The following is a 20,082-nucleotide window of genomic DNA, read 5'->3' as shown; positions in this document are numbered from 1 at the left end:
AAGAAAGTGAACCATAATAAACTTATCAGCAATTTTAAGCGCTCTAGTTTACTTCGGTAAGATTATTCCATGAATAAAACTGTATAAATTTTATAAAGAATTTTAACTAATATTTTATTGCTATCTTCGTCTAAATATTTTCTAAACTGTGCTGTTCACTTTGATAAGTTGAAAAATGTGTGTCACATTAATAGGGATAAATGTCAAAAGTAGCAGTTCGAGCTCTGCGGGCTCTCGTGTCTATTGCCAGGCAACAAGTTTTCGAAAAATTGTCGCATTATTCGCATATGTCACTCGTCTTGACAAGTACCCCTTCAGTTTTTCGAGCAGGAAAGCCATGCTGCTTTTTAGTACTAATAGTTAAACCCATTAACATCGATATTGTGTCGCATTACAAAAGTATAATTTAATAAATAATCATGTATTTTTGAGGACTATATATCAACTAGTGGGCTAGTTTCAATTATTACACAGAATGTCACTGAAGAAGATCTGACTAGATCGGAAACGTTCTGATGTTTTTCTATAATCCATTTGGATGATTTTTTAAAAGTTTTTTAATAAAAATTTTATACGATTATACAAACCGAAGTTTTTTACTTAGATGTAAGTTTTTTAACTATGGTATACAGCCAATCACTGGGACTTTCCCTGTAATTTGCTTTTGAAACTATGTCTATTATGTTATAGCATAGGTTAGCATAATAAAATAATCTTTTTTGAAAACGATTTGCGTAGGGGAAATCGGAACGTCAAACACTAATATTAAAAAAATACTAGATTTACTGTAAAAGGTATATTTTAAAATAACCTAAATAAGGGTCACAAGACAAAACGTTTTCGGATTAAGAAATCCATCATAAGTGTTCTAAAAGCCAAAAAATAGCATGCCTGGGCCACCAAAATGTATTGGGTAAAAACCCTTATGCAAATGATGTTCTAGATATGCCTGGATGTTACCCAGGGCAAAACAGGTTTGCATTTTATATAACTATTAACATAATATAATCTTTTACATTTAAAGGGTTTTTACCCAACACATTTTGGTGGCTCAGGCATGCTATTTTTTTATCTATTAGAACACTGATAATGAATTTCTTAATCCGAAAATGGTTTGTCTTGTGACCCTTATTTAGGGTATTTTAATAAAATATACCATTTACAACAAATCTAGTATTTTTGTGATTCATGGTATACAGCCAGCTACAGGAAGTTTATTTTCCTCGTGGATTTTTTAATATTAAAAACGTAATTTTCATTACAATCATCTGTGGCTTAATCCGATATAATCATAATATTTAACTATGAGTAAATACAAACAAAGCCATTATTGATCCCTAATGGATTCCTTTTGCATATTACTATCTCCACAAAGGTTGTTAAATAATGCCAATGCCCCTTTACATGGTTACTCCAACATTTTTCATTCACAACATTTACTTTCTGACGAACCATAAAATAAAAAAAAATAATTTTTTATTAAATAAATTTTATAAATTTTTTATTTTAAAAATGAAGAATTTTAGACATGTCGTTTATGTAACAAATCTACAAAAAAAACTTATTTATTAGTTGGATTACTACAAAGGTTTTTTTAAGTTATCTATTTAACTTGAAAGTATATTTCGTACAATTTTTGCTGCAAGTGTCCTAGAATTTGTTGTTATTGTGGTTTTAACTAAGTTAATATGCAAAGAATCATCTTGATCGTGAAACATAGCTACGAGCTATTGGTATGATACAGGGTGGTATGAACATCCGTGACGTAGCAGCAGCTGTGTATTCTACCAAAAGTAGTGGTATGACACTACTACAGTAGGGTTATGACAGCGTTTTCAAGAAACTGTTGATGTAAGGGAAAGAGCTACACAACCGCTCCATGGCGGTTTGTTCGCCTTCAGGCACTGAGGAAACCCAATGTTACTGCTAGCCAGCTAAGAATTGAGCTTCAAAACATTCATGGCATTAACGTCTCTGCTTAAATTGTCAGGAATATGTTGCATGAGGGAAATCTTCACGCTAGACGTCCCAGTAGAGTTCCAGTATTATCCCGTGGGAATCGTACAAGGAGATTAGAATGGGCTGACGAACATCAAATTTGTCAAGAACGAGAATGGACAAACATTCTTTTCACCAATTTGTAGCGAGGTTACAGTTAAAATAAAACTCTCGGTTCGTTTATATGAATTTATTTATACAAGTTACAGACGAATTTATTTTACAGACTAACTCTATTTACAAAAATTGTTATTTATATACCCTAGCCGTTATTTCTGGAACGTTCTGTCCATCTCTAGTTATGATCGAGACATTTGGTTGCACGTGCACGTCTTTCTCGGCGCTGCATTGCGTCTTGTCTAGAAAGATAGATATCGGTCTGTATGTGTGGAGATGGGACCTGTTATACGAGGGTCGGTCAAAACTAGTCTTTTGGTTACAGATGAATCCAGGTTTGGTTTACGACCCGATTCACAAAGATCGAGGGATGGCGAACACCTAGCAATACATCTCGCTTGCAATAGGTATCAAGGAAGAACTTTGATGGTCTTGGTCTGGAGGTTTTCGAACTGATCTCGTTCATATTGAAGGATTTTTAACAACAAATGAATATCAAGATCATATTCTTGAACCTATTGTTCGTCCATATGCATATGTTGCGCTATTCTGAGAAAATTTTTGCTGATCCAAGACAATGCATGTTCGCATGTTGCAAGAATCGTGAGAAATTTTTTAGAGCGAAACAATATTCAGGTCTTGCCGTGAAATGCTCAATCTTCTTACTTGAGTCCCATCGAGCACGTTTGGGATAATAGCTCCCTCCCTCCTCTATATTTTCTCTTTCGTAAGGGTAAGGATGTAGTGGCGTCATGTAAGTCGTTTGACTATTTCTGTTTAATTCTCTCTCTCCTGCGCGTGTTGTTTTGCTTCGGAGAACGAGTAACCAGTCATGTTCTTTATTTGGTCCGACCATCGTAATGGAGATCTTCCTTTGGATTTTCTGCCCTCTACGTTGCCTTCAACTATCATTCGTTCCATGCCTTCTTTTCTTCTAGTTATATGTCCAAAATATCTCAGTATATTTTGGTTGATAGCTGTGGTGAGTCTAGTTTTTATGTTAAGTTCGGCTAATATTGAATTATTTGTGCGATGTGCGGTCCATGGTATGCGCAACATTCTCCGGTAGACCCACATTTCAAATGCCATTATACGTTTTGAATCTGCTTTTTTGATGGTCCAAGTCTGTGAAGCGTAGGTGGCGATAGGAAATATTAACGCTCGAACAAGGCGTAATTTTGTGTTTTTTTAATGTCAGTATTCTTCCATATTTTTGTGAGTTTGGCTGTTGCCGATCTGGCCATTACGATGCGTCTACGGATCTCGTCTTCTCATCCTCCACTGTTAGTAATAACGGAGCCCAACTAATTAAATTGCCTGACCGCTTCGTAACCTGCCAAGTTTCTTATCTCCGTTTGGTTGTTTCTGATTCTATCGATGATCATTACTTTGGTTTTCTGTATATTTATTTTCAAACCATATTCCGTACTTACCGTTCCTAACCTATTCATAATTTCTTCCAGTTCTTCTGGTGAAGACGCCAATATAACAGTGTCATCAGCATAACGTAGGTTTTTGATTTTTCTTCCTCCTATAGTTGCTCCACCTTGCTATTCCTCAAAAACTTGACGCATAATGTGTTCACTATATATATTGAACAGAATGGGGGATATTATACATCCCTGTCACACTCCAGATTTTAATTTGAAGTTTTTCGAAACCACATTATTAGCTCTTACATTAGCGGTGTTATTTACATTAAGTTCTTGTAATAAATAGATTAGATATTCTGGCGTACCCATTTCTCTAAGTATATACCACATTGTATCCCATTTTACGTTATCGAAGGCCTTGATGTAGTCAACAAAGCACAAATATGTTTCTATGTTAAACTCTCGAGATTTTTCGATAATTTGACGAATATTAACTGTTCTCTTGTTCCTCTACCTGGGACGAATCCGCATTGTTCTTGGGGAATTTGCGGTAAGAGAATTGATTTTAATCTTTCATTGATGATTGTTAGAAGTACTATGCTCGCGTGAGATATCAACGCCACTGTACGGTAATTACTACAATCTGTCGGAGAACCTTTATATAAGTATGGGAATAAACGTGAGTTTACCCCAGTCATTTGGCCCCTTTCCGGTATTCCCGATCTCATTGCAAATTCTGAGCATTACTTCCGTTCCTAATTCTCCCATTTCTTTCAGTATTTCAGCTGTTATTCCATCTTCTCCTTGTGCTTTTCTACATTTTAGCTTTTTTATTGCCGACTTAATTTCTGATTTCAATATTTGAGGTTCTTTTTCATAACTTCTTTTCTCTGTATTATGGTCTGGGTCGTTGTTAGAGAATAGTATTTCAAAATATTGTTTTTACACCTCTGCGTTACCGTCTGGGTTTGTTATGGTATTTCCACTATTATCTTTGATGATCTGTGTCTTTGGTTTGAATTCTCTCGCTAGATATTTGACTTTTGAGAAAAGTTCTCTAGATTTTTGGCGGTCAGCATGTTCCTCTAGTTGTTCACATATGGTTTTTATATAATTATTTTTGTCCCTTCTTAATAGCATATTATGCTAAAAAGACGTGCACAACAGCAATGATTAGTGTTTCATACGAAGGAAGAGCTGCTAAACTGTATGCAAGATCCATGGCAATAAATTGAGCAAGACGATATTGACAATTTGATAAGAAGTATGCCAGATCAATGTCGAGCTGTCATTAATGACAGAGGTGGTCGTACACTCTACCAATAAGGCCGGTCGTCCTTTGGATGCGTTTTCGTCCGAATTATTTTAGTCAGAAATCGGAGGAATAATTTAATTATTATTAGTAAACGTTTTCGTCCGAATTCGTACGGAGCAGTTCGGACGCAGTGTACGATAGTTAATAGGTTTCAATGAAACGGGCTGATTCGCACTTCTTCGTCCGATTTCTGAAGAAGGCAATTCGGACGAAAACGCATCCAAAGGACGACCGGCCTAAGAGTCTATGACTTTATGTTTAAATTTTAGTTCAGAATTTTTGCTTAATTATTTTTTTAAACCCTATGTATACAACGACCGGTTGTTGAGTCATTCACATTTTATCGTTAAGCAGTGTCCAGATTTATTGAATTTCACTACTGTCCAAATAAATTGTCAAATTAGTGCAGTCACTGAAGGTGGATATAAGCTATTAACTTCGATTTCGTTGAACCTCCATCGATTTGCATGAAAATTGGTGAGTGGTTAGAGGATATCTCAAGGAACAAAGCTGGCATGGTGTTAACTTGCGCTTTTACCCTGGGGGTGGATGCCACCCCTCCTCGGGGGGTGAAAATTACTTTATTAAAAATAACCCCACAATTCGATAGAGGGACAAATTGTAAGCAAAATTTGTTATATAAATTTATTAAAATAAATCAAAACTTTTTGAGTTATTAAAGATCAAAGATTTTAATTTTTCGTGAGCAAGATGTATGGTTTTAACCGATTTTTCATAAATAACTCAAAAACTATAAGCTTTTGCAAAATAGTTATTATTATCAAAATTGAGGCTAATAAAAAATTAAATAAACTCCTTATAGTGTAGGAAACAAAGGTTGAACCTTGCAAAATGGACACAAGTCCAGTTTTATTTTTTTTCTGGTATATCAAGGGGTGCTTATTATAAGACTAACTTTTTCTGAAAAAATTTCGCCCCGGAACCTCCCTTTTCACCCCTTTAAAGGGGGTAATTTGTGGTTTTTGCGGAACGTAGCCCTTCCTGTAACTTTTACAAAAAATTTCTTTTATAGAAATATGAAGAGGACTATATTTTCTACGATTTATTTCCGACACCATCTCTCTATCATCCACCGTTTAGCGGGAGTGGCACCCTAAAGTTGACAAGTTTTTAAAAAAGATGTTTTTAAAAAAAATATGTTTTTCCCTAACTGTAACGGAAATTAAGAAGAAATCCTGCGGCAATTATTCACAAATAACTGACTGATTTTTTGGTATAGGTTTCACTTAAGGGTAATTGCCCTTTTTTTAATTACAGGGTGTTACATTTTAAAAAACCTCTTTTTATACCATCTGAACCGTTTATGCTAGAGTAAAAAGACTTTCAGCGATTACCCATGTACTGGTGCTATTTACAAATTTGTATAATGCACCCCCATTTTTTCCCCGGAACCACCCCAAAAAAAAGAAGAATTAATAAATAAATTGATTTTCTTGGAATCCTTCACACACAATGCCCTTTATTAATATGCTTCATATATCATTTTGTGCACGTTATTATTACCCATACATGGACACCAAAAGCAATTTCCTAGTGCAACCTTTGTAGCAAAAAAAAAATAAATAAAATGGGGGGTTGAAATTTTTTTTTCTTTTTTGCTTTTTGATCCGTATGGGCATATGCTTCATATATTAATATGCTTATTAATATGCTTCATATTAATATGCTTCATATATCATTTTGTGCACGTTATTATTACCCATACATGGACACCAAAAGCAATTTCCTAGTGCAACCTTTGTAGCAAAAAAAAAATAAATAAAATGGGGGGTTGAAATTTTTTTTTCTTTTTTGCTTTTTGATCCGTATGGGCATATGCTTCATCAATAGTGCTTTTCAAAAATATATATGGTTATTGCAACAGCTCTGCGAAAACCACCCCTATCCTTGAAAATATACTGCAGAAACTACCCCTATCCCTTGGCGAGCATGTTTTTACGATTTTCTCATTACCTATGTAATCTTTTTAAACAAAACTTATACAAGGTTAAAGACCACTATTTACTCTAAAAATTATGTCTTATTCATTTTTTCGTATAAGCAACCGTTACGGCACAGTGGCGCCGTAAACCTCATATATGCTTTGACGGGCTCCAGTTTTTGTTTTTTTTTTTTCGTCATCTGTTCGTTTTATTGATAAAGTACTTATGCAAAATAAAACAACACAGTGTAGCCTACAAATTATGACTTATGCACATTTTACATTATTTGCTCCCCAAAGCCACAGTGGTGGCCCAAAATAAATTTTTGCATATTTTCGCCACCTACATGCATTTTATTGCATTAATGCTACCTTAACAGCACAATATTTACCCTTAGGTGGTCGCTACGCAGTGGCGAATCCAGGGGGGGTGATGGGGGTGATCACCTCCCCCCCCCCCCTCAAACCAAGTGATATTATATTCAAAGATTATAAAAATATTCATTTATTTTTATAGAGATTTAACCAATTGGCACTTCCCTCTTAACGATTCTGGATCCGCCACTGTCGCTAAAGCATAACAGTCATTCTTATAAAAATAATATTAATATAATATAAGTATTTCTATAAAAATAAATGAATATTTTTATAATCTTCAAATATAATATCACTTGGTTTGAGAGGGGTGGGGGTGATCGCCCCCATCACCCCTCCCTGGATCCGCCACTGCTTAGCGACCACTTAGGGGTGAATATTGTGCTATTAAGGTAGCATTAACGCAATAAAATGTGTGTAGGTGGCAAAATATGAAAAAATTTATTTTGGGCCACCACTGTGGCTTTGGGGAGCAAAGAATGTAAAATGTGCATAGGTCATAATTTGTAGGTTACACTGTGTTGTTTTATTTTACATAAGTACTTTATCAATAAAACAAACAGATGACGAAAAAATAAACAAAAACTGGAGCCCGTCAAAGCATATATGAGGTTTACGGCGCCACTGTGCCGTAACGGTTGCTTAAACGAAAAAAATGAATAGGACCTAATTTTTAGAGTAAATAGTGGTCTTTAACCTTGTTTAAGTTTTGTATAAAAAAAATGAATAGGTAATGAGAAAATCGTAAAAACATGCTGGATAAGGTATAGGGGTAGTTTCTGCAGTATATTTTCAAGGATAGGGGTGGTTTGCGCAGGGATGTTGCAATAACCCTATATATTTTTGAAAAGCACTATTGATGAAGCATATGCCCATATGGATCAAAAAGCAAAAAACAAAAAAAAATTTCAACCCCCCCATTTTATTTATTGTTTTTGGCTACAGGGGTTGTACTAGGAAATCGCTTTTAGTGTCCATGCATGGGTAATAATAACTTGCACAAAACGATATATGAAGCATATTAATGAAGGGCATTGTGTGTGAAGGATTCCAAGAAAATAACTTTATTTATTAATTCTTCTTTTTTTTGGGTGGTTCCGGGGAAAAAATGGGGGTGCATTATACAAATTTGTAAATAACACCAGTATATGGGTAATCGCTGAAAGTCTTTTTACTCTAGCATAAACGGTTCAGATGGTATAAAAAGGGGTTTTTTAAAATGTAACACCCTGTAATTAAAAAAAGGGCAATTACCCTAAAGTGAAACCTATACCAAAAAATCAATCATCTATTTGTGAATAATTTCCGCAGCATTTCTTTTTAATTTCCGTTACAGTTAGGGAAAAATATATTTTTTTTTAAAACATATTTTTTAAAAACTTGTCAAATTTGGGGCGCCACCCTTGCTAAACGGTGGATGATAGAGAGATGCTGTCGGAAATAAATCGTAGAAAATATAGTCCTCTTCATATTCCTATAAGAGAAATTTTTTGTAAAAGTTACAGGAAGGGCTACGTTCTGCAAAAACCATAAATTACCCCCTTTAAAGGGGTGAAAAGGGGGGTTCCGGGGCGAAATTTTTTCAGAAAAAGTTAGTCTTATAATAAGCACCCCTTGATATGCCAGAAAAAAAATAAAACCGGACTTGTGTCCATTTTGCAAGGTTCAACCTCTGTTTCCTACACTATTACTAGAAAAACCTTTCAATGTTAACTAAAAGTGAGTTATGTATAGGTAATTGAATGTATATTTTTTTCGTCGAGTACCCAAATCTAAGTATTCTAGCTTAAATACCGGGAAAATGGTGCATTTTATAACATAAACTTATTAAAAATTTGTCAAAGTTCATAGAAATATCTATCAAATAAGCGCTCGAACAAGTTGATAGCATTATACACCAAAAATGTTTCAAAATGTATCTTTTAAAAATTTTTCCAAAAAATGTTATTGTTTTTTTGTAAATAACTCCGTTAATTTTTAAGATATAAATAAGGTTCACCTAAAAACTAATTAAAAGTTGATTCCAAGAGCTATTCAAAAACGTCAAAATTAGTCTTTTAAACATCTTACTTTTTTAAAAATAAAAGGTTAAATGCCCCCGGTTACATGGTTCTCGCAGCAAAATTGAAATATTAAATGTTTCTATCTCGGTTATTTTTTACTCTACGGAAATAGTAAAATGGATAAAGTATTTGGAACAGAAAAAAAACTAAAATTTAGTTATATATGATTTTTTACGTATATTTAGTATTTTTGGAGTTATCAAAAGAAAATGAAAAGTACGATAATTTTAAAAATTCTGATTTTTTTAAATTACATATATCTTTTCTTTTCAAAAATATGCATTCTAAACCGGTCAAAATTGTTAAAATCATTAACTATGTTAACCTAAATAAATTCTTGTGAGGATTACTACAAATTTTAATTTTTGTGGAAATGGCGTATGTTTTATTTTTCACTTTTTCCTAAAAAAATCGAAAGGGTTCTCTTATTTTCATCATAACTTGCTTAATTTTGATGCTATTAACTTCTACTGGAGCTCATTTGACAGGTATTCCGAAGTACTTTGACAAGTTCTTAACAAGTATATTATATAAAATGCATCGTTTTCCCGTTATGTAAGCTTGAATACTTAGATTTGAGTACTCGTCGAAAAAAATATACATTCAATTACCCATAACTCACTTTGAAATAACATTAGTTTAGTTGTAGTGTATTAAATTTTTTATTATCTTTAATTTTGGTAATATAGCTTTTTTACAAAAGGTTATAGTTTTTGAGTAATACGTGAAAAACAGCTTTAAAACATGCATTTTTTTTTTGAAAAAATAAAATCTTTGATATGTAATAACTCAATAAGTATCGATTTATGTTAATAACTTTATATAACAAATTTTGCTTAGAAGTTGCCCCTCTATCGATTTTTGGTATTATTTTTAATAAAAAAAATTTAACCCCCGAGAAGGGGTGGCATCCACCCCCAGGGTAAAAGCGCAAGTTGGCATCATGTCACCTTTGTTCCTTGAAGTATCTTCTAACTACTCACCGATTTTCATAAAAATCGATGAAGGTTCAACGAAATCGGAGGTGGAAACCTTCAGTGACTCCACTAAATTACAATTTAATTATTCTTTGATTACTTTGGCCCCTAGACAATTTTGATATGTGTATAAACACACTAAAATATAAACTTTTCCTAAAGTAATTTTTCTTGTTTCAGGCCTAACGAACTATCAGGCAGCACTGGTTCAGCAATAGGGAGCAGCAAACTGCGGTGCCCCGCCCCCATCTCCCGTCTCCGCGTTGAAAAAATTGAAGGTGGTCTCATGGTAGCAGGCGTCGTCGTGGCTGCAAACTGTCAGATTATTTTGCCAATCTTTGGCTTTCTTTTTCTGTTAGTCGGATGCGTTTTAACTGGTAAGTTCATTTTAGCAATATTATCATCTATAGTACAATAATAACGTAATATACAGACTATGATACAAAATGTTGTTAAGGGGATATACGAGTACACATCCCTGCCCGAAAACTGTAATACGCAAATTTCACCTATAGATGGATAACGGAAACAGAATTGATAGAAGATGGTAGTATATCAGAAAAGGATGAAATTGTGCTACAATTGAATAAACGAAGACTCCGTGGCTCAAAATCGGTGAAGATATGGGATGATTCTTTATGGGGTTGCTTCCTTATATTTTTTTATTAGCTTAGACATAGATGGTATTGAAATAACAATAGAAATACTTCATGAGATATTGAGCGCCTTCGTCTACCAAGAAATTGGAAGATAAAACAAATAAAAAACTTTTAGAAAAATAATTCAAGTAAAAAATTAATTATCAAAGACAAATAATTATCGCAAAATACATATATACATTAATAAGATAAATATCACCTACCTTATTCTTTTTTACTCAGTTGGCGATCAAGAGAAACAAAAGAAGGGAATGAGATAATAATTAATAACCAAAACATTATTTCAAAAGAATCAAATTTATTGAAAAACAAAGTAAAAAGAAAATAATATGGACCTCTTTCAGATGTTACAATTAAGGGTGTTCAATTATTATAAAATAAAAATGGTTTACATTTTTTTAAATACCTTGTTTGGTAGAGATAGTCCTGTCCTTTTTCTTCGTTGGAAGGCACTCACTTATCACTCAGTTTACAGTACAAAAACATAGAGAGTACAATCAGTGGCGTAGCTAGGGTGGGGCGGGGGGGGCGGTCCGCCCCGGGTGTCACCCCTTCAGGGGTGACACCCGAGAGACCCGATCACAAAAGAATAAATCATTAATTTGTGACTTTACTCACGTATCAATCTAAAGTTCGATATTATTTTGTGAACACACGAAACCACAGTATAAATAGGGACACTAGAACTGCTCTGAGAAAAATTGGAAGTAAAATCGTAAAAAGAAGTAAAGAAGTAAGAAGTAAAAAAGGCGCATGGCGACCGCGCAAGGTTCCCAGTCGCTAGACCGCTAGAGTACCACTCTCGCATTGCTACGTACCGGTTAACTTCCGGTAGTACTTCTTGAGATCAAAGTGCCTACATAGAAGAAATTTTACTGTTCCTCTTTATACTGTTCCTCTTTATACTGTGACGAAACCGAGAGAAGTCGAGGTGTAAGAAGCATTTCTTGGATTTTTTTCCGTTAAATGGAAAAAAGCAGTTAATCTAAGTAACGAAATTCTCAAGAAGCTTGAAATTGATGGTGTAGAAATAGTATGAAATACCGTTCACAGGGATACGATAATGCATCTGTTATGAGCGGCGTACATGGAGGAATACAAGCTATTATTAAAGCAAAAATCAAAAAGGCCATTTTCCTCGGATCTATTGATCATTTAATTAATTTATGTGGCCAGCACTCTTTTGCACAAAACACATCTTGTATAACATTTTCCAGAACTGAAGAAGCAATTTTTAAGTTTTTTATGTGTTTCCATTAGCTGCTAGGAAGTGCTTATTAAACACAGCAAAACATCTGTTAAGCGACTTTCCACAACGCGTTGGAGTTCTCAGTCACTGCGCACTATGCTGGCTGCAGTTAAAGTATTGGCAGAACATTTTTATAGTGTTGTTCCTTCAATTTACAAAGTCTCTCATCAACAAGAAAATTTATACACCAGAGGTGCCACACATAACCTTATGCCCGCTTTGTATAATTAAAGGCATTGATCAATCAGCGACCAAAATAGGGGTACTTCGTCTTTATATTGAAGAAAAACATAATCATATTATAAAATAAAGTAATACATATATTTTGCAACGACAAAATATGAAGACGACGACATTTCTACCTAAAAACTCTACACTTCGAGCCGAACTTCAAAAAGATAATATTATGTTGAAATGTTTTGACATTCAATGTTGAACTCGAAACCAGATCAGTCCATCCATATGGCTTTTTTGTTCGAGGCTGTGCAGACACACACTTTACTTTTCCACGAACAGTAAACAGTTGAAATTAGCTGTTTCAACATTTTGTGACTTTTACCATGAAGAGGTATCAGAAGAAGACCTCCTGCTAGAAATACCAAGGCTTAGAAGACTTTTACAAGCGGCCAATATTACAGTATCTAAATGGTTAGCTGTAGACTTTTTAAAATTCATGGTGGAATGCGATTTTATGGAATCTCTCCCAAACTTGGTCGCCTTAAACTTGTTTATGACCATTTTTGCATCGGTTGCTTCATGTGAGAGAAGTTTTGGGAAGCTAAAATCAATCAAGAATTACTTGCGAGAAACAATGACGTCAACAAGGCTTAATAACCTCGGTTTATTAACTATCGAACGGAGCAATTAATGTTAGGAGAATGGAGCGGTCAATGTTAGGAATAACAATGCGAGACAAAATCAAAAACGAAGAAATTAGCAGAAGAACAAAGGTGACTAACGTCATCGAAAGGATAGCCAGGTTGAAGTGGAGATGGGCAGGACACATAGCCAGAACGACAGATGGGCGATGGACGAAGAGGTTACTGGAATGGAGGTCAGGAGAAGACAAGAGAAGCGTCGGTCGACCGCCTACAAGATGGACTGACGACTTAAGAAAGCTAAAAAAACTGGATCAGAGCGGCGCAGGATAGATGGAGATGGAAACGAGGGCAGGAGGCCTATGTTCAGCAGTGGACTATTGAGGCTGGATGATGATGATGATTAACTATCGAACATGAAGCAACACAAAACATAAATATAGAAAATGTGATTTCAGAACTTTTCGCTAGTAAAGCTAAAAAATATTTTAATTCATTCACATAGTGTAAAACAAAAAAGTAAATAAACTATTATATAGAACTGCCGGGAACTAGAGAGTGGTAGCTCGAGATAGGGAGACATGCAGAAACTTAAGAGGCCTATGTTCAGCAGTGGACGATAGCGGTTAGACGACGACGATGATATACTATTTACTGCAGTTTCGTTAACTATAATTCTTAATTTTTTCATTATTCAAAACATACGGTTATCGGATTTTTAGGATTTGGGGTGACACCATCGATTACCGCCCCGGGTGTCACCCACACTAGCTACGCCACTGAGTACAATCTTGGTTATCTCGATGAAAACTTTCAGTAAATCTCACAAAAAAATATAACTGGCCTTAATACTTGGGTTTTTCACAAACTTCTAAATGAACTGCTCATATTGACTTTTATAACAAAAAAATTTCCAAACTTCTTCAGTAGACTTACTACTGCTCAAGACATTTACTGCAATTATTAACAACTGCTTACAAAACTTTCAATTATTATGCCGGTATGGAAATATCGCATTCGCCTAAAAGAGGCGAAATGCTTGAGTCTATGATTTGATAAAACCATTACTAAGTAACAGGTCTATTATGTCTATTATGTCTGGCTCCGCTAAGGTAAGAGCTTAGCTTTCCAGTGGAGAACACTCTACTTCACTACTACATCACTGACCAAGACTTCTGGATTCTAAACTTGAGCTCTAACTTGACTAAGAACTGAATAAGAACTCCACTGAACTTAAACTCTTCGGAAGCGCCGCAGGCGGCTCTTCCGAGGCTTCACCAGGAACTTGAACTAGAAACTGCCAACGCTAAACTTTTACTTCAATTCTTCAACTCAACTCACTTAATTCCATTTAAAAAACTCGAACACTCTGTCCTCGATCGATTCTCCTCCCAGTCTACCATAACATCCTCTGACCAATAATAAAAATCAATTATTCCCCCATCCACTATTAGCCAATAACAAAAATCAAAGTATATCTTTAATAACGCCTCAAAAGAACGGCCAAAAGCGGCTACCCTTGACCAATAGAAAGAAATAAACAAAAATCAACGGATGTTCTTCTGACTAAAAAGTTTCTCATGAAATACTGTGTCTCAGTATTTCTGCAGGTGGACCTCTTAATATGAAATAGCGCTTCGTATCAACAAACTCCGAATCCCAGTCACCTACTAAAAATTATGCTCTTTGTCGGCGGGCTTTTAAATAAACACATTGAGACACTGCCAGATAAGATTTCGAGCAGAAAGATAAAAACAAAGATGATACTATGTGAGAAAATTAACGATCGCTAACGAATTCCGTCACATATCCGTCCAATATTAGAAACGAGCTACTTATGCCTACAGGGTAAGACGAAAATGTTTTACATAAAAATAAAAATTACTGGTCTCTTATTGAGGTGAAATTTTCGTGTCTTTGACACCGTTTCAAAACCAGGTGTCACTATGAGAAGAATCATAACAATACAGATTTCACAAACAAATTAACACAAAAACAGTCAGACCGATATCCTTAACATCACGTTCAAACCATGTTTTTAACCACACACTTGCTTCCCTTCAAGATCTAGGCCAAATATATCAATTTTTGAAAATATGTCCCTTCTTCGTTAAGTACCGTGACCAAATTTTAGGCACGGGTAGCTTCCATGACAATTTGCCGATATCGTTCTCGATCTTGCGCGGCATGTAACAATTGATCTGCTGATAAGCAAGTCCATTGAACGAAGGTTTAGGAGCCATGAATATTTCTTCCGACCAATTCCTCTTTTTCCGTCGATCTTTCCATTGAGTATTAACTGCAGGATGCTGCAGTTAATACTCAATGGAAAGATCGTCGAAAAAACATAAGTACATAAGCTAATACATCTGGGTTTTACAATCTCTCCAGAATTTTTAGAATAAGTGATCTTTTTCTGGAGTGAAAATCAAAACGTCAAATATTAGTTAATTAAAAATGTAATTTTCATTACACCAATAATTGTGGCTCAGGCTCAATCACATATAAACCTATTACACGCACCCTAACTTATATAGAGTGTCCCAAAAGTAGTGGAACGGTCGAATATTTCGCGAATTAAACATCGGATCTAAAAACTGAAAAATATGTCTTCAATCATTTTCAAAAATCTATCCAATGACACCAAACACCAACCCCCACTACACCCCCTGGAGGTGGGGTGGGGGTAACTTTAAAATCTCAAATGGAAACCCCTAGTTTTTCTTGCAGATTTGGATTTGTTACGTAAAAGTAGGCAACTTTTATTCAAGACATTTTTTCGAACTGTGGATAGATGGCGCTACAATTGGAGAAAACGATTTATCCTGATACCATAGGTAAATTATAGAAACGGTCTAATATCTCGAGAAATACACTTCCAAATGAGAAACCAAAAAACAGGTTTTTAATATTTTTCGAAAACCTATCGACAAACACCAAACATGACCCTCTAACCCACCCCGTGGAGAGGGGGTGGGGGGTAAATTTAAAATCTTAAATAGCAACCCCCACTTTTTATTGCAGATTCGAATTCGTCATGAAAAATTAAACAACATTTATTTGAAACATTTTTTAAAATTGCTGATAGATGGCGCTAATAAATCGTATTTTTCCAATTAAAGCGCTATCTATCAACAATTCTAAAAAATGTTTCGAATAAATGTTGCTTAATTTTTCATGACGAATCCGAATCTGTAATAAAAAGTGGGGGTTGCTATTTAAGATTTTAAAGTTACCCCCCACCCCACCTCCAGGGGGTGGGTTGGAGGGTCATGTTTAGTGTTATTCGATAGGTTTTCGAAAGGTATTAAAAACCTTTTTTTTGGTTTCTCATTTGGAATGTATTTCTCGAGATATTAGACCGTTTCTATAATTTACCTATGGTATCAGGATAAATCGTTTTTCCCAATTATAGCGCCATCTATCCACAGTTCGAAAAAATGTCTTGAATAAAAATTACTTACTTTTACGTAACGAATCCAAATCTGCAAGAAAAACTAGGGGTTTCCATTTGAGATTTTAAAGTTACCCCCCACCCCACCTCCAAGGGGTGTAGTGGGGGTTGGTGTTTGGTGTCATTGGATAGATTTTTGAAAATGATTGAACATGTATTTTTCAGTTTTTCGATCCGATGTTTAGTTCGCGAAATATTCGACCGTTCCCCTACTTTTGGGACACTCTGTATGGAATCACCATGTATTTCAAAGAAATATTTATTTATCTTGAAAAAACTTGTATAAGACAGGGTGATATAAGACGATAAGACAATCAGATAGTACAGCTCGGTACGGTATAGGTTATTGGCTTGAGTTGTAAATTGAACGAAAATAAATAAACTAACTTTTGCGTCCAAAAACGAAAATATGCTTCATGCGGGGTTATAGAACTTACAACGGAGAAAGATTATTGGTCTTGTGAAGCAATGTTCAGTAATGTTCTCAGAGGGAAAGATTATTGGTCTTGTGAAGCAATGTGAAGTAATATTCTCAGAGGGACATAGCTGCAGAGCTAGGCGTAACTTAGCTCATTCTGTCCAAAACCTATGCTAGAGCACAGGAACTAGGAAAGTTTAATAATAAAGTAAGGGAAAGTGGCCAAAAAGTAGGAAAGGCTCCCTCCGATCGTTTAATTGTCAAATCAGCTAGAAGACACCCAACCATTTCTCACCTGCAGCTCCAAAGGCAGCTTTTGGAATATACAGGTGTAAATTTTTCAGTTGAAACGAGAAGAAGAAGAATTTCTGCCAAGAAGTATACAGCAGGAGACAGTTATGGGATCCCGAGTTATCCAAGCATCACAAGATTGATCGCCTAAAATGGTGCCTTCACCACCAAAAATGGAACAGTGGGAATTGACAAAATGAGCTGTTTTCAGAAAATGTCAGGATTTGTGTAAAATCAGATGACCCACGAAATCGTGTACTTAGAGGTCGAGGAAGACGAGCAAGAACGAAAACTGTCAGATCTGTTCACCAAATTAACAAGTGGAAGTGTAATGTTGTGAAGAGGAATTGTGATCCATAAAAAACTCCTTTAATTTTCATCCAATCAACTTTAACTGCTCACAGGTATATTGATAACCTGTAGTTAGGCTCTGGAGAGGTACAACAGACCTCCACATACCATTAGAGTGACTAGAGACATCATTGAAGCAGAAGGTATCCCTTGTTTGGAGTGGCCTGCTTGCTCACCCGAGCTTAATCCTATAGAGTATTTGTGGGATATGCTTAAAAGAAAAATTAGAGCTCGCCAGGATAATCCACAAAACACTGCACGACTAGTACAAGCCGCTCTTGAAGAAAGGAGCAACCTACCACAACAAAATGATGATAATTTGATTAGGAGCGTGCCCAAGCAAACTGAAGTTGACTGAAGGACTAGAGATAATCACACTGACTACCAAAAAAAAATAAATAAAAACAATTTAAACATTATTTGTTTTACATTGAAATTTTTTATGCTATTGACTTTAAAACAACTAGTTTCAATTTGTTTTTTAAATTCGCTATTGTTTTATTTAATTATGTATTTGTTATTAAATTGCTTTAGCATAAATATTGTTTCACTTCATGTGTTTGTTTTTTTAAATTTGCACGAAATCATAAGAAATATCAGATGATTCCATATAAGTTTGGGTGTGTGTATGTACTTAAAGTATCCTCAGTGGTCAAATTACTCGAAGTGACTACTATTTCCAGACCACCTCTTAGTTTTAGATAACGTAAGACAAAGAAGGCTGAAGAAAGCCAAACAAATAAAATAGAATATACGCCTTCTTAAAATCAGAAAAAGAAAAATGAATACCAACCGAAAATAAACTTATGTTGATTGAAAGACGAAAATGACTGGAATGTAATTAAAATATCAACTACAAATACGTTAAAAGAAACACTAGGAGAAAATACAAGGGATAAAAATTAAGAATGGTTTGATCGCAAACGCCAAAAAGTGCAATCACCAACAATTTTTTCTCAGATTAGTCCAACCATCCTTCCTAATAAGTTCTGAATATTGATACTCGTATCATTCATTGTTAGACTCATTTCCTTAAAAATCATTCCATTTCCTATTGGTGTACATGTCTGCGTGTGTTGTTTTAAAAATAGGTAGCTCATTAATATATAAAAAATTAATGTACATGCCACGAGAGATATTTCAATGAAATTTAAGGGAAGTTCTGTCGTTTGTAGACGTAAGACTGAATTATTTACTACTTCTAAAATGAAATACAAAAAGTAAAATAGATGTGTCTATAAACCCACACGCTATAGTAAATTATAGTATTTTTACCAGTGACTTCCGGGAAATTTCAATTTGTTTTATTTATAAAGTTCTATTTATGCAACAAGTACAATAACTAAGGTACATGAAGAATAGTTATAGACAAAACAGAAAAAGAAGAACACTGTAGTTTTAGAGCTCACAGGTTGTTTATATTCCTGTCTCGTTCTTGAGTTTACAAGTATTGAATTTAGCAACCCTATCGCTCTGCTCGCCTTCATTAATCTGTCTATCTCTTTTCCTTCTGTTTCTGTGTTCGTTGTAGTATATACTTTTAAGTATACAAATTCTGACATTTTATTTTGATATATTTGCTATTATTGGTTCTTCTTCTAAAGTTCCATCTCCTATCGGAGGTTGGATATCAATAATGGCTATGGTCATGTTGTTGGCTGCTGCTCTGAATAGTTGTAATGAACTACAGTTAAACTTCCTTGGATCCTTGGATCCTTGCATAATAATTCTCAGCAACTCATATTTTTCCCCTCTGGTTATGTGATCCAAATATACCAGTTTTCTTGTCTTTATACTGTTCTTAATTTCTAACTCCTTATTTAAACTTCAACATTGGTAATGCGTTGAACCCACTGAATTTTCAATATTCTTCTGTAACACCACATTTCGAACTCTTCTATTTTTCTTATGTGTTGTTTCTTCCATGTCCAAGCTTCCAGTCCGTATAGTAGGTACTATAGAAAATATGTTGAATCTTAGAGCTCTCAATCTGAGAGGCAACTGAAGGTCTTTGTTTGTAAGCATTGTCTTCATTTTTGTAAATGCTTGTCTTGCGGTTTCAATTCGGACTTTCTTTGCTTTGATCATTTTTGTCATCAACCCAGGTTCCCAGATATTTGTATGTCTACTTTTTCTATTTGGGTTTCCTCTATCATTAACCTTTCATTTCCATGTTGTCCAATTATTTGATGTCTACGTGTATACTAATAAGTAAAGAGAATATTGAAAATGAAAAATATGAGAACATGTGCTTTTGGAGATGGAGGTTAGGTATAGAAAAAATGGTTATAAAAAACTATTAATGTAAAAATATATTGAATACAATAAGATTGAATAAATTTATTACCCCAGAAGATCGTATGTTTGGAAAAAAAATATTACCCTAAAACCATTGGTTTTATAGCCAGAGAAATTAGACTTGCACCATATTGAAAGTGGGGATAATACTACTGAAACGGTTGAGCTTGAAAGTGTCTAAAGAATAGAAAGTGTCTAAAGAGAATTTCTTATAACAGGAAATATAGGGCGCCAAACAAGTTTTTAACGGAAAAACGGGTAAAACAGATATAGGAAGATTATTATTAATGAAAGAAGAAAGTAAAATAAAATAAGTATTTAAAAATAAAATAGCAAAGATGTGACGTTTATAACTTTTCAATATTACAGGTATTTTAAGCTTTC

At 34.6% G+C, this 20,082-nt stretch overlaps 1 protein-coding gene across 3 annotated transcripts in view; it reads left to right on the top strand.

The window, feature by feature from the left end:
• Nucleotides 1-20,082, top strand: part of LOC126883284 (uncharacterized) — a 314,814-nt gene that overhangs the window by 167,648 nt on the left and 127,084 nt on the right. For all 3 annotated transcript variants that reach the window (XM_050648628.1, XM_050648627.1, XM_050648629.1), the window contains exon 2: nucleotides 10,341-10,537. In XM_050648628.1, coding sequence (XP_050504585.1) covers nucleotides 10,341-10,537 — 197 coding nt within the window. The remainder of the gene's footprint in view (nucleotides 1-10,340; nucleotides 10,538-20,082) is intronic.

Source organism: Diabrotica virgifera, chromosome 4, assembly GCF_917563875.1.
Source record: "Diabrotica virgifera virgifera chromosome 4, PGI_DIABVI_V3a".
NCBI classification, from domain to species: domain Eukaryota; kingdom Metazoa; phylum Arthropoda; class Insecta; order Coleoptera; family Chrysomelidae; genus Diabrotica; species Diabrotica virgifera.
Note: the sequence above shows the minus strand (reverse complement) of the source record. Positions and strands in the feature narration are given on the sequence as shown.